This window comes from Callithrix jacchus, chromosome 9 (genome assembly GCF_049354715.1).
Source record: "Callithrix jacchus isolate 240 chromosome 9, calJac240_pri, whole genome shotgun sequence".
Taxonomy (NCBI): domain Eukaryota; kingdom Metazoa; phylum Chordata; class Mammalia; order Primates; family Cebidae; genus Callithrix; species Callithrix jacchus.
In genome coordinates, this window is record NC_133510.1 from 104,834,772 (window position 1) to 104,853,155 (window position 18,384).

The following is an 18,384-nucleotide window of genomic DNA, read 5'->3' on the forward strand; positions in this document are numbered from 1 at the left end:
GTGTTAAGTCTTTAAGCACATGGTTTTTTTAGCATTTTGTGTGGATTTTCATGACTGAGACTGACTTGTTATCGTCCTTTATCTTACTGTCTTTACCTAGTACCTAGTTTGGAATTAAGGTTATGCACACGACTTGCCCCCTTCTCCTTCAAGTCTTTGTGCAAATGCCACTATTCATCTCAATGCAGCTTTCTCCACCCCATTTTTAGATATTGTAATTGGAAAGTCTGCACCTTATTTCTTCCCTTTCCTTACTCCCCTTCCCCATATACATTTCTCCTGTCTTCCTCTGTGCCTTCCCCTGTTACTATGCCTCAAGAGAAAATTACTTAGTAGGGCAAATTTGTACCACTTTAAATTTATGAGTTCAGTCTCAAATGGGCCCTTAACATTGCTCCAATTCTCCCATTTCCCTCTGGCCAAGTCTTTCTTAATTACCATTTTAAGCCTTTTCTACTCTACTCATCCTTCAACACTGTTACCTCCCTTCTCAACTCCCCCTTCGCACTCAGTAGTTGACCCTTTTTCTATTTATTTTTCTTAGGATGTAGTTCAGACATAAAACCCCAAAACTTCTGCCATGAAACCTATGACCTGGCCAGGTGCGGTGGCTCATGCCTATAATCCCAGCACTTTGAGAGGCTGAGGCAGGTGGATCACCTGAGGTCAAGAGTTCGAGACCAACCTCGCCAACACGGAGAAACCCTGTCTCTACTAAAAATAAAAATTAGCCTGGATTGGTGGTGCATGCATGTAATGCCAGTTACTTGGGAGGCTGAGGCAGGTAAATCACTTGAACCTGGGAGGTGGAGGTTGCAGTGAGCCGAGATCACGCCATTGCACCCCAGCCTGGGCAAGAAGAGCGAAACTCTGTCTCAAAAAAATGAAAGGAAAGAAGGAAAAGAAGGAAAGGAAAGGAAGGAAGGAAGGAAGGAAGGAAGGAAGGAAGGAAGGAAGGAAGGAAAGAAGGAAGGAAGGAAGGTAGGAAGGAAGGCCTGCATTTGTGTCTGTCCTTCCCCCTGTTAGACTAGGGGAGATGTCCCTCCTGTGTTCTCAGTTCCATGGCCTCTTGTCTTCCAGGAATCTTAACTACCCATACTTCTCTGTCTTTTATCTTTAGCCTCTCTTTCTCTGCTCCATCTCTCCCATTCACATTTACAAATACTCAAATCTCTCACAACTAAAAAAAAAGAAAAGAAAACCTGGGCCTTATTTCCAAAACAACTACTCTTCCCCTATCTCTTCTTGCAACCAGAGTTCTAAGAATTATCTTAAGACTGTTGCCTCAATTTCTTCACCTCCCATGTACTCTTCTTTTGTTGTTGAGACGAAGTCTCACTCTGCTGCCCAGCTGGACTGCAATGATGCAATATTAGCTCACTGCAACCTCTACCTCCTAGGTTCAAGCGATTATCCTGCCTCAGCTACCTGTAGCTGGGATTACAGGCGTGTGCCACCATGCCCAGCTAATTTTTGTCTTGAACTCCTGACCTCAAGTGATCCGCCCACCTGAACCTCCCAAAATGCTATGATTACAGTTTGGTTTGGTGTGAGCCACCAGCATTTGTGAGCCACCACACCAAACTCCATGTATTCTTTAAGCCACTCTAAACCAACTTTGGCCCTCACCACTCAACCAAAATGGTTCTTGCTCTAAAGTCACCAGCGATCCCATGTTGTTAAATAAAATAGACATTCTTTGGTCATCTCACTTGACTCTTAGCAGCAGTTAGCACTCTGGTTTACCACTCTGGTTTACCACTCTGGTTTTTCTCCCTCCTTTCTGTCTTCCTTTGGTTTGCACAGTTTACACAGTCTCCTGTTATCATTCTAGCAACTTCTCAGATCTTTGGAAACTAGATCTAGCAACTTCTCAGATCTTCTCATATGAAGAAGTCTTACTTGCTGGAGTTGCCCAAAGTTTGGTTTTAGTCAGTTTTCTCAACTGATACTCTTTCTCCCAGTATTCTCATATATGTACATAGCTTCAAATGTCAGTTTCTCAACGTGCAGCTTTCATAGACCAGCCAGTATCGGGATTACCTGACACAGTAGGGAGGGGTGGAAGGTGTTAGAATGCAGATTCCCAGGCTTCTACCAAGTTAACTCTATGCGGGGTTATCTGGGAAATCTGCATTTTAAAGAATGCAACGTGGCTGACGGACTATGAGGCCAAGAATGAGGCCGGCAAGAGAGGACACGCAGGATTCCAATTGGGACCAATTTATGCACCATTATTGCACAGGAATAAATGAAGGGTTGCTCATGTTTTGTTTGAAATTCTTTTGCAGTAGACTGCCCATGTTTTTGTTTTGTGATATCTGAGTGAGGTTTTAGTGTTGGGATTGTGTTGCAAGGGATGAGTTGGATGATACCGTATTCTCCTTTTTTACGCTCTCTGGAAGAATTTGTGTGGGATTGGTGCTGTTTCTTCCTTAGATGTTTTGACCTGAGTAGTGATTACATGTAGTTTAAATCCTTGATCTGTAAGTTATTATTTGCATATACTTTTTGGCATATGGAGAAAGACTTTTTAAAATCAAAACTTTTTTCAGGAGCAGTGGCTCACACCTGTAATCCCAGCACCATGCAAGGCCAAGGCAGTATTGGTTGAGCCCAGGAGTTCAAGATAGCCTGAATAACATAGTGAGACCTTGTCTCTACAAAAAAAAAAAAAACTTGAGCACACCTGTAGTCACAGCTGCTCAGGAGGCTAGGTGAGAGGACTGTTTGAGCCTGGGAGGTGGAGGCTGCAGTGAGCGGAGACCACACCACTGCTCTCCAGGCCTGGCCCAGCAAAGTGAGATCCTGTCTCAAAAGAAACAAACAAAAACAAAAAAGCACTTTCGAAGACATAAGGCAGATTAAAAATCCTCTTTTTAATTAGAAAACGGTGTCACTTTCTTAGCTAAGAGCAATGTAATCATTTCACCCTAATGACTAGACTAGGAGCCTTACCTCAGGCCTGGACAATAATCTTTTACCCAAACTTTCATTACCATCACCACTGATATTTAGCAGGCAGGACTATTTGCCAGGCACTGGACTGGGTGTGTTGCACATGTCATTTCCTTTGATTATCACCATAAGCTTCTGTATAAGCTACTAGTATTGCCTCTCACACTTCAGCAGAGAAAGCTAAATCACAGCAAGCGGTGTCCGGGATCCAGTACTTGAAACTCCCGTAGTCTGACTGCAGGGTGTGCTCTTCACCCACATGTGCCACAGTCCTGGGGAGGCAACATGGGTTGGTGGGGACAGGAAAGAGGGACAACCTGGGGTTCCCACTGTACCTCTGCCTCTAACTGGTTCTAACACCTTGAGCAAGTCATGTAATCCCCCTGTCCTTGGTGTCCTTGCCGATAAAAAGCAAGGTTTGGTCCAGATAGTTGTTTTGAAACTCTGCCTGAAGTGGCTAGGAACTTGAGGTAACACCTTGAGAATCGGGCAGAAGGAGCGGCTTTCCTTCTTCTGTATCACAGAATGCTGTGGTTAATGTTTTTATCATCCAAAATTTACGTTGAAACTTAATTAGCAATTTAAAAGTATTATGAGATGGGGCTTTCAGAGGGTGATTAAGTCATGGGAACAGAGCCCTCATGAATTCAATTAGATGCCTTTATTAAAGGGCTTGACAGAGGCAGCTTGTGCCTTCTTGCCCTTCTGCTCTGTGGGGACATGGCATTCAAGAAGCCATCTTAGAAGCAGGAAGCAGCCCTCACCAGACAACCAAACCTGCTAGCCCTTTGATCTTGGACTCTCAGCCTCCAGAACTATAAGAAAACTAATTTCTGTTCTTTATAAATTACTCAGTCTGAGGTATTTTGTTACGGCAGCACAAAAAGACTAAAACACATAGTAACCTTCTATAGGATTTCATTCGAACTAATGATTCTGAATATCTGACTGCTCATCAACTTCTAAGGTTCCTCTATGCTAATGATTCTACTGAATCACAGAATCAGAATGAGTCTGACTGGCCTCCTATTGTATTGTCCATCCCATTATCAAGCTCCTAATTAGGTATGGACTATATTCATCTAACCACAGAAATAGTCATTATAGCCAAATGTTCATTTCTCTAACTTTTCTAGAGTAAATTCTCAGCTTTTATAATGATACCCAGATATCCTCCCAAATTTTTACCACATGATAAATTCCATTTAGAAACTATTTTCCCCCATAAAGCAACATTCTTCTGTATAATACTAGTCTTTCCTTACTTTCTACTTAATTTTAGTAATGTTTAGCATAGAAGGTGATATACAGTAAAGGTACTCAAGTGACTGCTGTATCTGGGTAACAGTAAACTCAATCCTCAAAGATTTAAAAATCGAAGTGTCAGACAAAAATTTAACGTTTTATGAGATTTCAGTTTTTGAAATACACAACTCTTACAGCACAAACACATTATTTACATTTCAAGTTCTTTGTACAAAAAATGTATGCCATTTTAAAAGAATACTATTGAGAACATGATCTAAAATACCTGTTAGAGTTCAAAAGAAGCTCTTGGAATCTGGTCTCCGCAAATCCATTGTATTGTGACATAAATAAAATATGGCTAGACATCAAGGTTCAACCATACATAAAAATGCTAATTCTCAGCTGGGTGCAGTGGCTCATGCCTGTAACCCCAGCACTTTGGGAGGCAGAGGTGGGTGGACCACCTGAAGTCAGGAGTTCGAGACCAGCCTGACCAATATGGTGAAACCCCGTCTCTACTAAAAATACAAAAATTAGCTGGGTGTAGTGGCGTGCATCTGTAGTCCCAGCTACTTGGGAGGCTGAGACAGGAGAACTGCTTGAACCCAGGAGGCAGAGGTTTCAGTGAGCTGAGATTACACCACTGTACTCTAGCCTGAGTGACAGAGCGAGAATCCATCTCAAAAAAACAAAACAGAACAAAAAATTAATTCTCAGTGATTGGCAAATGATGGCCTGAGGGTCAAATCTGGCTGGTGGCCTGTTTTTCTACAGCTGCAAGCTAAACATTGTTTTTACATTTTTAGAGGGCTATTTGAAAAAAGCAAACTAAACAACAAAGAAGAATATATGACAAAGACATAGGTGGCCTGCAATAATTTACTATCCGGCCTTATACAGAGAAGTTTACTGGCCTCTGCTGTATCCAAAACCAGCTAAGAGAGACAGCTACTAGAATATACCGATGAGTATCAAACAAGACACCACTGTACTGTGCCAGTGCCATCAGCACTACTCATTTCTAAAATGAGGCACTTCTGTTTGAATATTACATTTCCAAAACATAATTTCATCTGGTAAGTAGCACTGTTACTTAACTCTAGCCCTCTGAAATTAAACCTGCACATGAAATCATAGTATTTGTAGAGGCTGAAGTCTGTAGAATTTCTTATGTCAATCACTGAGCTCTTCAGTAGTTATTAGTGGTTTAAGACCATTTACAGTCTTAAACATTAATAAAACTCATAATTTAGGTATTGTCAGTGAGATGATATTGCTGCATTATTTAAATAACATCTATAAAAATAGGTTTAGACATCCCAATTCATTATATTCAGAAGCAAGAATAACTAGTTAACTTAGTAACTACTTATTTTAAAAATAGGAAATGAAAAAAAAAATGTGCAAAACTTTAGCAAAAGGCTTTGGAATGCAAAGACTGGGACCTCTTCACAATCATTCCCAGCTGGCACAGGCCTCTTGTATTAGTCTGCAATGATTGCTGTGGGAAATTAGCAGCTGTCTCTTGTCAGTGAGCCTTTTTATAAAAAGGATGACAGGTCCATGAGCAAATTCTTTAAAAGTAAAACCAGTTAAGAGCTGCTCAACACACAAGTTTTCAGTGGGTTGGTTAAATAATTCCTGGTCAGTGGGCTATATTCATGCCACAAAACAGCATGGTACTGGATGTTTTCCTTCTTCGGGCCAAGTTGCTAAGCATCACATCACAAAGATACCTCTGTGAAGCTAAGTTTTAAAATGCTCAGTAAATGCTGAGGTAGATGGTTTTCAAATGAAGATCTTCTATACTCTGATTCGATCAGGACTAGCTTCTTTGTGTATCCTCCTTCTGGGAAATATCTTGCGCTTAAGTGCAATTAACTAAATGATGAAAGACAGAAAATGCATTTTAGTTCTCATGTTGATGAAAGAGTATAAGTGCATCAAACTTTCTAAGAGCCATATGACCTTAATCATTTCCACAATCTTATACATAAAAAACAGACAATAAACAAATTTCCATCATTCCTCTTCCAAAACAAAAACAAACATTATTTTCATTTAGCTTTGTAGGGTCAATACACCTAGATATGTGCCCACAAAGAGACCCAAGAAGATTAAAATTATTTTGGATCATGCAACTACAGACTTTAACACAGCTATTACCAAGGATATTTATTTTCAAGATGTTCATTTGTCAAGTCTTTCTATTGAAGGAAACTGGCTCTATTTAGCCATAAGACACTGTCTCTGGGTTTGAAAATGACTACATTTCTAAGATAGGATTAAAAATAAACCACATACCTATATTGAAAATCCTACCAGCATTTCTCCCTGCTACTTAATCACAAACATTGGAGAACACAGGCAACACCCAATTTAAAATGGATTGTAATATAAAAGTTCATTTGTAAATTAGTAGCTTAGAACTTGAATACTTTTTCTCATAAAGAGTTTAGCCATAACACATCTGAAATAGAAAACCACATCAACATTATAATAAAATTTCAATTAAAAAATGTGTAGGTTTTTTTTTTTTTCCTTTTTGAGACAGAGTCTCACTTACTCTGTTGCCCAGGCTGGAGTGCAGTGGCGAGATCTCAGCTCATCGCAACCTCCACCTCCCAGGTTCAAGCGATTCTCTTGCCTCAGCCTCCTGAGTAGCTAAGACTACAGGTGCCCATGACCATGCCTGGCTAATTTTTGTATTTTTGGTAAAGATGAGGTTTTACCATGTTGGCCAGGCTGGTTTCGAATTCCTGGTCTCAAGGAATCCACCTGCCACAGCTTCCCAAAGTGCTGGGATTACAGGCATGAGCCACCATGCCCGGCCTAAAATGTGTTCTTTATGTTCTCCGTCTGGGATCTTTATGTTTACCCTATCTTACCTCTCCCCAACCATGTAGGACTGGCTTGTTCCTTCATCCTTAGGTGGAAGCAGGGCTTTGCCCAAACATAAGCCACAGTTAGAATGATGAGCTGGGACTTGGGAGGGGAGAAGGGCAGCATTGGCTGGTTTGTTTGTGAGGGTGGTAGGTATGGCAGGAGGAAGGAGTGTGACTCCAGTAGTTAGAGAGCAGGGTGCTGGGATTTAACCTGCCCTTCCCTTTCTCCTGCCTCTTAGTTCCCTATTGTCTGCTGGTATAGATGACACACAGGAAAGACTGACACTCCTCTTCCTTTCCACTACCACCAGCTGCCCCTTTCTGTCAGGGCTCTATCCCTTCCCCATCCTAAGTCAGCACAGCAGACTCATAGGTTCCTCACTAGATCTCTGTTCTAAAAGTAGGTACAGCCTTTCTGAGATTTTTTCTAAGACGTTTACCTGCCAGGAACAATGGTAAGAAACATCAAGAATAAGATGTACACTCCCTGGGAAGCAGATGAAAATTAAGTTGCTGTCCTGTTCACCTGTCCAGTCTCTGTTTCCTAAATTTTCTTCCATCTGCAACAAGAAGCCCATTCATTTATCCTAAAGCTCTCAGTACTTAGTACTTTTGATTGTAAATGTGTATCATTTCCTAAAATATCGGATGTTAATATACCGAGAAATACTGTTTAATACCCACATAAAATATATAAAACTTACCTGCTCGGCAAAAAATGAGAATATAGTAAACATAATCAATGTTGCTAGTACACAGTGTGTCCAAAACTTCAATTTGTCTCGATATGCCCTCCTGTGCAGAGAGAAGAAAGCAACTATGTACTTCTGTATACGATTTCACTACCATTAGTTAAGTATTATTTATGTACTACTTGCAATTCTAAAATGCTCACACAATATACATTTTCAACGTAAGTTCAGATTTTTTATGTCATAGTAAACACTATACTTGAATTAGTAAAGTTATCCAAGGAGGGGAGAGGATTTCAAAAGAAAATTACTTCTGGCACTTAAACAAAACCACTCTTTCATTTGTATTCATTCATATTCATTTATTTTCTCAGTTACTTGATAAGTACTTCCTGTGGATACAGCGAGATGAACAAGATGAAGTCCCTGCTTTAGGTGTTTAGAAACCTGAGGCATTGCTGACATGCTGACTGATAACTTGCCATCACATAAGACAGAAACATGTATTATCAAAAGCAAAGTCTTGTGGAAAAACTTAGAGAAATCAGGACAGCACCACAGAGATAGTGGCATTTCCTGTAATAAGCATATGCTGAGAAAGGGAAGGAGCAGTAGAGTGGCACAGTGGCCAGCAGGGCCCTGCAGGACTGAGTGGAGTGAATCCATGCAGCAGCATGGGGGGAACTGAGCCAGGTGAAGATGAGAGGGTATGAACTGCAGCTGCTCTGCAAAAAACCACACTGTGGGATCTGGACAGAACACTCTAGTGGGAAAGTGGATGAAATGGTGAGGTGGGGGTGTATGTGACATAATCAGGGTAAACATGGTAGCCATTTGAAGGATGGACAAACAAGGAAGGCAGGTAGTTTAGTTTTAGTCCAGAAAAGAAGCACTGACAAAAGAAATAAGCAACCAAAGAGACATTCCTGAGGTAGAATTAACCGGACCTGGAGCCAACAGAATACTGGGGATAAAGAGAGGCGTACAGCAGTTTCCTCATCTGTAATTTGGAAATAGTGAACAATTGGTTACAAAGATTAAATAAAAATGCTTACCACAAGGTTTGGAAGATATGCTAGTAACTACCAAATTCTGGCCTCTGTGCCGAGATACAGATTCTCATTTTCCACTGTTTGGACATGGGTTTCTCTACCTCAAGTCACACATCCAAAACAGCACTCTCCCACACACAGTTCTTCCCCCTGTATTTCCCACATCTGTTAATAGGATCATACCAGCTCTGTCAATTCTAATGTCAAGTGTCATTCAGAATCAATGTGGATTCTTAAAGAGCTGAGCAGCCACAGACTACAGACACCTAATACGGTGCCCCAGCAGCCAGAGAACCCATCCACTGAGTGTCTGCTATGTACTAGGGAGGCACTGTGGACTCAGCAGTAAGATACCATCTGTGCCCTAGAAGAGGGCTCACAGTCTACCAGGAGAGACAAACACAACCAGAGAGATGGTTGTATAGTGCTATATCCCAAAAGGAATGGGCTTCTCTGAGAACAGGAATAAAGTCAATGCAGAAAACCAGGGAACATGAACTCATGGAAGAAAAGAGAAACGAGTTTCTAGGAAGCAGGGCCAGCAGTGAGAGACGACACACAGAACTGAGCAGAATGAGGAGCGAGCAGCCCACAGGGCAGGGGAATGACTGCAAGAGCACCCATATCTGATTCATACCATTTGTACAGCACAGAAACCAAGGACCTTTCAAATAACTCTTAAGCCTACTCCTTTCTTATTCAAATGGACCCTTGGACGTAAATTTAGTCACAAACTGGATTTGGGGAGTTAACACTTAGAACCACCTAAAGATCTTTTTCCTCTGAGCTAAGGGAAAGTGAAAACGGTGAGAAGTCATTCCTTGCCACTTCTGGGAGACAAGATCCATGATTCAGTAATAAATTCTCCTTATGCAACAAAAACATAAAGATAGCAGCAATATACATTCTAATTGTCTCATTTGCCCAACTCCAAGACACCAAGGAGTTCTAGTGCCAGGGTCTACCAATTTCCCCTCTAAAGTGTCTCCTAATTTATCCTCTACTGCTTTCTCTCTATTACCTGGGCAGTATCCTTGGTTTTCACCTGACTGACTGTTTTTAGGACTATTGAAATGCTTATTATTTGTCTCTCTGCCTCCAGTTCCCAGACAACCCTGCCCCACTCTAAATAACTTCTTTACTACTCCAACCTCCACACTAGTATTAGTTATCTCAAATCATGAAGTCTGATCATGACAAACATCTAAAAAAAAATCTGTCCTGGGGGTCCATTATCAAAAGAAAAAAGTCTAATCCAAAAACAGCCTTTCACAAGCTCTCTTTTTCCTCATCACAGGATTGTCTTATACCTCTGTGCCTTTGCACATGCCATTTCTTCTACCAGGAATCTCTTTCTTACCTGGAAAAGTAATTTTCATAATTCAAAACCAAGTCCAAATGTCACCTTCCCCTAAGAGAATCTGCTGGTCCCTCCTCTGTACACCAACTGCATTGAACTCTTACTGCTGTCCTCAATATACTGTATCACTATTTGCCTGGTATCTGTCTCTCTGGATAGACTGTGAGCATCTCAAAGCCTGGTTACACATGCCTTTCATCTTCATATTCCTAGCACCTGGCACAGAGAGGCAAGGAAAAGGTCAAAAATCTTCCTAAACCGGAAGATAAAATTATCTTTATAATTAAATGTTGGCAATGGCAGTAGAATGAAAGCTGAAGAAAAGTTATAAAGCAGCTTTGGAATATAGTGGAATGTGCAGAGGGTTGGCAGTCAGGCTGGATCGGCCACTTGCCAGCTACTTCAGCTGGAGCAAGTTACTCAACTCATATTACTGTGTTCTCATCTGTACCACGGCAATAATGATACATTTAATTATAGAGGGTAAATATCTTGCCCAGCACAGTGTCTGGCATACAACAGGTTCTCAGGAAAAAGGGTGGCTACTCTGATGGCAGTGATGATGATGAAGAAGACTTAGCAGGTGTTGCAGGCCAGAACCAGGGGAATGGACTGCCCAGGTTCCTATGTGGACTTCCACATTCAGGAGCTGAGATGCCTTGTGCAAGTTACTTCCTGTTGCTGTGCTAGGATAAAATGAACCTACTACAGAGTTGTTAGAAGAGTTAAATAAGAATATGCATGAAAAGCTCTTAGTCAAGTACCATGTTACAGTTAAGTTAAAAAAACAAAGGCCTTAGGTACTTGTTACTTAAACACTCAATATTGCTAGTTATTATTCCCACAGTAGATACTCAATAAATTAGCTGATTTAACAAATATAAGAATGAAAATTAGGGCCAGGCGTGGTGGCTCACACCTGTAATCCCAGCACTTTGGGAGGCCAAGGCAGGAGGATTGCTTGAGCCAAGGAGTTCGAGTCCAGCCTGGCCAACATGGTGAAACCCTGTTTCTACTAAAAATAACAAAAATTAGCTGAGTCTGGTGGCACAGGCCTGTAATCTCAGCTACTCAGGAGGCTGAGGCACGAGAATCACTTGAACCCAGGAGGTGGAGGTTGCAGTGAGCAGACATCATGCTACTGCACTCCAGCCTGGGTGACAGAGCAAGATTCTGTCTCAAAACAAAACAAAACAAACCACTTAACTCAATCCTTTACTCATTATAATGTTTCCCAGTTGTTTATAAAGGCTAACCAGATAGTCTGGTTGTTGAAGTACTGAATGAAATGGCTCCTAATACCTTTCCAGGTTTACACTCCACTATTTCAGGGTATGAATTCTCCAACTAAGCCAGGCTAGCCCCCAAATTGCCCTGATCATTCTCACCTCTAAGCTTTTGCTCACTGTTCCCTTCTTACCACTTTCAGAGATTCTGCCTTCAGGACTTAAGTTTAATTCATTTTCCCCAAAGTCTCTGACTATCAACTCAGCACGTACCGACCTCATGTACCTCTCATTTAATACTCAACGATCCCTTCACTTTCACATTTGTCAACAAACAGTTCAATAAATTAATGAAGTTCCAGTTAGACTGAAAGAATCCAGTTATACATTTTTTCAAATCTCTTAAAATGCAAATGTCTTTTTAATATTAAACTCAATAAAAATTATAACTGTATAAAGAAATTAGAGCAAACAACACGTTAAAGAAATTTCATCAAAAACATTTCATCACTAACATATAGATATATGTGCATGTATCTATACACACACATGCATATATGAAACATGAGAATTTACCATTCCTGTAGCTCATGCATATGAAGGAAACGATTTCGATACTCTCTTGGCAGCTCAAACTGGGAAGGTATGGGGAACATGGATTCATAGAAGTCCCTGAGAACAGCCTTCACTGTCTGGGCATCTTTATGATTGTGGTCAATATTGTCATTTAGGCAAACAAACTTCCTGAAATAACAGAGAGCCAGGGTTATTGGTTACATATGGATAATCCTGACCTAACAAAACAAGGAATGTGAATTCCAAATTTACTTTAAATGAACTTATGTTCTAAGTTGGTACATTTGCTAATATGAATCTCTAGGGGAATTATGCTCTATAAAATTCTTCTTTAGATATTCCCCACCTATAAAACAAGAGAACTAGGGTAGATGGCCTTTTAGCTATGGTATTAAATTAATTTAGTGACTTCCATTTACAGTATCCTGACTTAATTGTTCAATAAATGTAGTTAACTGACTAGAATATTTTGTTAGCAGCTAGAAAAGACAATCAGTGGCCAGGCACCATTGCTCATGCCTGTAATTCCAGCACTTTGGTAGGCAGAGGCAGGCAGATCACCTGAGGTCAGGAGTCTGAGACCAATGTGACCAAAGGCGAAACCCCATCTCTATTACAAATACAAAAATTAGCCGGAACTGTAGGGTGCACCTATAGTTCCAGCTATTTGGGAAGCTGAGGCAGGAGAATCGCTTGAACCCAGGAGGCAGAGGCTGCAGTGAGGGGGGAAAAAAAAAGACTAAGAAGTACCTAAAACCAAGTTCTCTGAAGGCCATGCGTGGTGGCTCATGCCTGTAATCCCAGCACTTTGGGATATCAAAGCAGGCTGATCACTTGAGGTCAGGAATTCGAGACCAGTCTGGCCAACATGGCGAAACCCTATCTCTACTAAAAATACAAAAATTAGCCGGGCATGGTTGCACACGCCTGTAATCCCAGCTACTCGGGAGGCTGAGGCACGAGAATTGCTTGAACTTGGGAGGCACAGGCTGCAATGAGCTGAGATTGTACTACTGCACTCCAGCCTGGGTGATAGAGTGAGACTCTGTCTCAAAAAAAATTAAAAAATAAAAACCAAGTTCTCTGAACTGATAGCTATATTACAAAGAAAAATCATGTAAATAATTGGGAGAGAGAGAGAGTGCCGTATAGCTAAAGATTCTATGAATTTGATAATTTCTGCATGTCTCTAACCAACCTGTAAGATGCTAGAGACTGGCAAAAAAGCAGATTACAGTGGTGCTTCCTTGCTTGTTTCAAGTTCCTTTCAAGGCAAAGGTCATTAAACTGAAGGCCCATTAAAATGGCTTGTAGGGATACCAACACTTTTGAAGTAGATTTGCCAAAATTAAAAAAAAAAAAATTAAACAAACCTGATAAAGTCTTCAGATCCAACTACTAATTTATGGGAAATACAAGAGACATAGAAATATGTTAAATAACTAGGATTCAATCTGAGAAGGACAAAGTGTAAAATAGCTATAGAATCTATAATCAGATTTCTTCATATACGCATGCAAAAAATTATATGGGTAAAAAAAGAGAGATGGGGGGAAAACCCATAGATTTAACTTCAAACCAACAAACTTAAAAACCAAAAAAACACCTAAGTCTTTATGAAAGTTAAGAGGAGTGGAAGGTGTACGTTGACAAAGTAGTTGATCATATTAAAGAATCATTATTGGTTTTTTAGGGTGATAATGGTATTGTGTTTATATTTTTAAGAATCCTTATATTTTAGGAATACATACAACAATGTAGAGCTAAAATGATACAATGTTTGAGATTCACTTAAAATTAATCAGGAAGCAGTGATGGAGTAGGTGTGTTTACATAAAACAAGGTCAAATATAAAAGGAAGTAAACAAATATAAAATGGAAGTAAATATGTAAGAAAGAAGACAAGTGATGGGTATGTGAAAGCTCATTCATCTTTCTATAAACCTGGAGACTGCTTTAAATTAAAGGATACTAAAGAGCTATGTTACCTAACATAACACATGAGTCTTGACTGTATCTTGGATTAAAAACAAAAGAGGCAGACAACAGCTATCAAGAGCATCTAGAGGCAACTAGGGAAATCTGAAGACAGGTTATTAGATGGTGTTATTTAATCATTGTTAAGGTTCTTGAATGTGTTATTAATGGTCTGTGATCTGACAATGAAGCTACCACAAGCAGAGCTAAGAAAGTCAGAGAAAAACAAAGCCTGGATATTGTCTATCCCGGACTCCCTATTAACGGGATGAATATGTCCTTAAAACTTAAGTCAGTTTGAAGTCTAGTTTTCCATGCATGACTTAAATGAGACTTCATCAAAGTAAAACAAACAAGGGTTAATGATAAAATCTGTTCAGGTACACAAAGAGGCAGCTGGGCTGGGCACACTATGAAAAAAGCCTGGCTTGCCATGAGTCTTTTTACTAAACCCCTGTCCTTTTAAGTACCATGAAAATGTCTATGAATACTCTAACCCAATAACTTTCAAACTGGCACAAAAATATAAAAGTATAGGCTACAACTAAAAACTGCAAATTCTCACATTATTACTACTCATGACTGAGAGAGCTCATCAAGAGAATGGGAAGAATGCCGTACTACCATCAAAATTGGTTCTTAAAAGCTGAAGTTATTTTTAAAAATTAAACAGTACACTTCAAGTGGAGGGAACAGTATATGCAAAGAAGGCTGTACACTGGGTAATTATTATTGCAGCTTATGGTTTGCTTGGCTTGTGGGAAACATTTTGTAAAAAATCAAGTATTTTACTGGATTTGAAGACACTAGGTAAGCGTTAAAGATATTTTTATTTTTCCCAAAATTCCAATTCCTTTCTCCTCCAAACAACAACAGGATTTGCAGAAAAAATACAATGGCTTTAAAATGTCTATAAGGTTCACATCTCTGATCATGTATAATTTTAAAATCCTAACTTCAGTGAGGTAAAACTAAAGACCTCCAAATGCACTTAAAAAACTCAGAAATCAAAAATACTCAATTTTAGCTGAGTGCAGCAGCTCATGCCTGTGGTTCCAGAGGCTGAGGTGGGAAGAATGCTTGATCCCAGGAGGTCCAGGCTACAGAGTCGTGTTTGCATCACTGCACTCCAGCTTGGCCAACAGAGTGAGATCCTGTCTCAAAAAAATCTAGTTTATATGCCAGTGTCTTTATTATCCAAAGAAGTTGATGAAACACCTATTTCCCACTAAAGTTAAAAACTAAAAAATGCATACTTTTAGCACATTTTATCAAACCTGCTAAAGTTAAGGAGCTGGTAAAGAAACTGTTAAGGCTTAGGTAAACCTGAAAATTTATTCATCCCCCCAAAATGGCTGGGGCATACTGGATTAATGTTCACATTAATGGTAGCATTCCTTTTTCCTCAAAAGCTAATCTGAACTTTACTTTGAATTGCCAAGATAAATCTAACCATCTAAACAACTGTTCTGGAAGCACCTTTTTAGAAATGCCATAATTCTAAAAAAGCCTTTCTAGAATGTCTCAGCTGCCTGGCCTCACCTCCTCACAATACAATCTGACCCTGGGTCTCCCTGAACAGCTTGTTATTAATAGAACTCAGTTCTTAGAAGTCCAGGCTCTTCCCTCTGCATAAGGGACCCTACGTCAACTTGCAACTCCTATCTCTCAGTCAACCCCAACTCCAACACTACCTCTACTGTTAAGCCTTTCTGTCTGTTCCATACAGAAATAAGCTACTCTCTTCTCTCCAGTCCCACTGCCTTTTATTCAGGTTTATTTGCATAATTAAAAATTATATATATAAATCAGTACCTAGGGTTTTTTCTTATGTCATCCAACTGGCCAACCACATGAGAAACATTGGTACGAATCATTTTAAAAGCGATTTCTTCTTCTCCCATGATTTCAAACCTAATTATAAAAACATATTTGAAGAGTGTAAAAATGAAGTTTCAATATAAAAGACATTTTTTAAAATTTCAGTGGACTCAACAACCATAGAATAACTTAAACTTTTAATACTAACATAGCAAACAATCTCACATAAATTTTAGAAGAATGCTTAATAGACAAATACTGTAGAATTATGAAAAAGCCAAACCTTTGTAATTACTCTTATACTAAACAAAGGGGATATGTGTGGACTACTTACCTATATTTGTTTTTGTCCTTATATGCTTTGTGGATTTTGTCAGTTACTGGTTTACAATTTGTTACTAGACTTTTAGTGACCGGTGGCTATGAGAAAATACAAGTAGATCAGATATCACATCAGAGCTGAAACTAGAGCAATTTAGCCTATATAATCTAAATTCTGATTTTTAAAACTTTGATTCTATTCTCTCTAGAGGTAAGAAAAATACCAACTGTGATTACATATATATCTTTTTCATCTTTAAGAACATACTGGCAAACAGTTACTACCATTTATATAATAGAGAGTTTATAATGCATTTTTCACAAACCTGAAGTACTTTATCCTACTGGATCATGCCAAAAACCCAAAAGAAACTGCTGAAGTACACAAACGAGCAGCTAGCTCTTCTGTTACCAGCTCTATGTGAGGCTTCTGGTGAATTCCCTACCTGTAACACCTCTTTTTTTTTAAGCGGGGGGGGGGGGGGGAAGATGGAGTCTCGCTCTGTCACCCAGGCAGGAGTGCAGTGGCATGATCTCAGCTAACTGCAACCTCCACCACTCAGGTTCAAGTGATTCTCTTACCTCAGCCTCCCAAGTAGCTGGAATTACAGGTGCCCAACACCGCACCTGACTCATTTTTGTATTTTTAATAGAGATGGGGTTTCACCATGTAGCCAAGCTGGTCTTTTTTAGTATAGATGGGATTTTGCTATGTTGGCCAGGTTGGTCTTAAACTTCTCCCCTCAAGTGATCCACCTGCCTCGGCCGCCCAAAGTATTGGGATTATAGGCATGTGCCACCATACCCAGCCCTAGCCTCATTCTCGACCTGCTGCTTCCTATCTGCTAACCCCACTAGAGCAAGTTCCTTTAGGACTGACAGATCTTACTCCTCTATTTACCTCAACTTTATCAATTTGGTAGTAAGTCTTAGCACATTCAGAGAATTGAATTTTAAGTGGCACATATCTATATTCTAACCCATGCCATATGCTAAACTAACCTACACGTAATTGGCAATACTGATACTGTGTGCTCTGATGGCTACTATGCTGACTTCTTTAACCAATGGCTGCCACTTGTCATACTGTGTCTCCTGATGAGGGAGACTTCACTGGGCTCTCTGGGAACATGAGTGAGGAACACAGTCCCTGACATGCACAATGAATGATAAATGAGTGGTTTTCTTCCTTCAGAAATCAGGAATCAGATTTTTAAGTGATTTTATAACTCTTCAATACAGTCATTTACAAGTGTCTTATCTGCAGTCATCATTGACATATGGCTTGAAAATTAGCAAGATAGTAATTTTTTTAAAATACCATTTTATTCTGATTATGAAAGCAAAATCTACTCATTATAGAAAATATGAAAAATTCTAGTGTACGAAAAGGATATAAAAAACTACCTGTGATTTAACCTACTGTCATGTCTGTTGTCTTTTGGGTTATGTGTGTTATATGTGTACTTGGGAGGTTTTTACAGTTCAACATGTACTGTCTATATGGTAGTACCCATTATTTTCCCCATCTAATTTTATTATGTAAAAATTTTTCCATTGATCAGTAAAAAATTACAGAAAATATCCAGTTAAAGGCTGTATTATATTAATTTCATCAGTTCTACAATTTTCTTCACATTTTAACTTCTCTGAAGCTGAAGTAGCTCTTACAATCTACAGTCTTCTAATTACTCAGCCAAATGACATTCCAACATAGCTGTGTGTAAATCACCCACTGCCCCTGCTGGTAAAATGGAGTAAGTGCCAGCATTAAAGCAATTCAGCTTTGATGAAGGATGACATTACATGTGATGAACAGTTCTTTGATTGATGTTAAGCCTCAGGATTGTTCTCTCTGGCCAATGAGAATACTCTGAAGCTATTTTCTGTCATCCTTAGTGAACAGTACATCTGCTTATGGAATGAATATAAGCAACAAATCTAAATTACACATCTATGAGGTGAACAGTAAGATTGCAAATCAAGCTATGAATGATTCCGGAGTACCTGTGCTACTATTTTGCAACAAAGACATATAAACATAGAGCATGCTTCTAGTTCTGAAGTGCTATACAGAAATGCTGTAACATTTGATAAGGATGTACTTTCTACCGTACATAAAAGTAACCCATTCCACTTACCAGATTGGGATCATAATATGCTTCCTGAGTTGGTGGAATATTATTTAGCTGAGTAATATCAGCAGGAAGCATTTTTGAGCAATTTATTAGCATGTGTTCCAGACCTGTCAAATCCTAACAAAGAAAA

General features: G+C 39.5%; 1 protein-coding gene across 19 annotated transcripts in view; it reads right to left on the minus strand.

Annotated features, from left to right (window-relative positions):
* Positions 1 to 4,339: 4,339 nt before the first annotated feature.
* The window catches only part of GNPTAB (N-acetylglucosamine-1-phosphate transferase subunits alpha and beta), a 96,539-nt gene continuing 82,494 nt past the window's right edge, over positions 4,340 to 18,384 (minus strand). For 3 of the 19 annotated variants that reach the window (XM_054238776.2, XM_078337110.1, XM_054238778.2), the window contains 8 exons: positions 18,258 to 18,371; positions 16,130 to 16,215; positions 15,790 to 15,888; positions 15,022 to 15,128; positions 13,371 to 13,395; positions 11,998 to 12,165; positions 7,796 to 7,886; positions 4,340 to 6,087 (listed from right to left, as the gene is read on the minus strand). In XM_054238776.2, coding sequence (XP_054094751.2) covers positions 6,010 to 6,087; positions 7,796 to 7,886; positions 11,998 to 12,165; positions 13,371 to 13,395; positions 15,022 to 15,128; positions 15,790 to 15,888; positions 16,130 to 16,215; positions 18,258 to 18,371 — 768 coding nt within the window. In that variant the 3' untranslated portion in view covers positions 4,340 to 6,009. Of the gene's footprint in view, positions 6,088 to 6,510; positions 6,677 to 7,314; positions 7,652 to 7,795; positions 7,887 to 11,997; positions 12,166 to 13,370; positions 13,396 to 14,991; positions 15,129 to 15,789; positions 15,889 to 16,129; positions 16,216 to 18,257; positions 18,372 to 18,384 lie in introns of those variants that run through there. The other 16 variants (XR_013522046.1, XR_013522048.1, XR_013522047.1 and 13 more) reach the window with 9 other exon arrangements.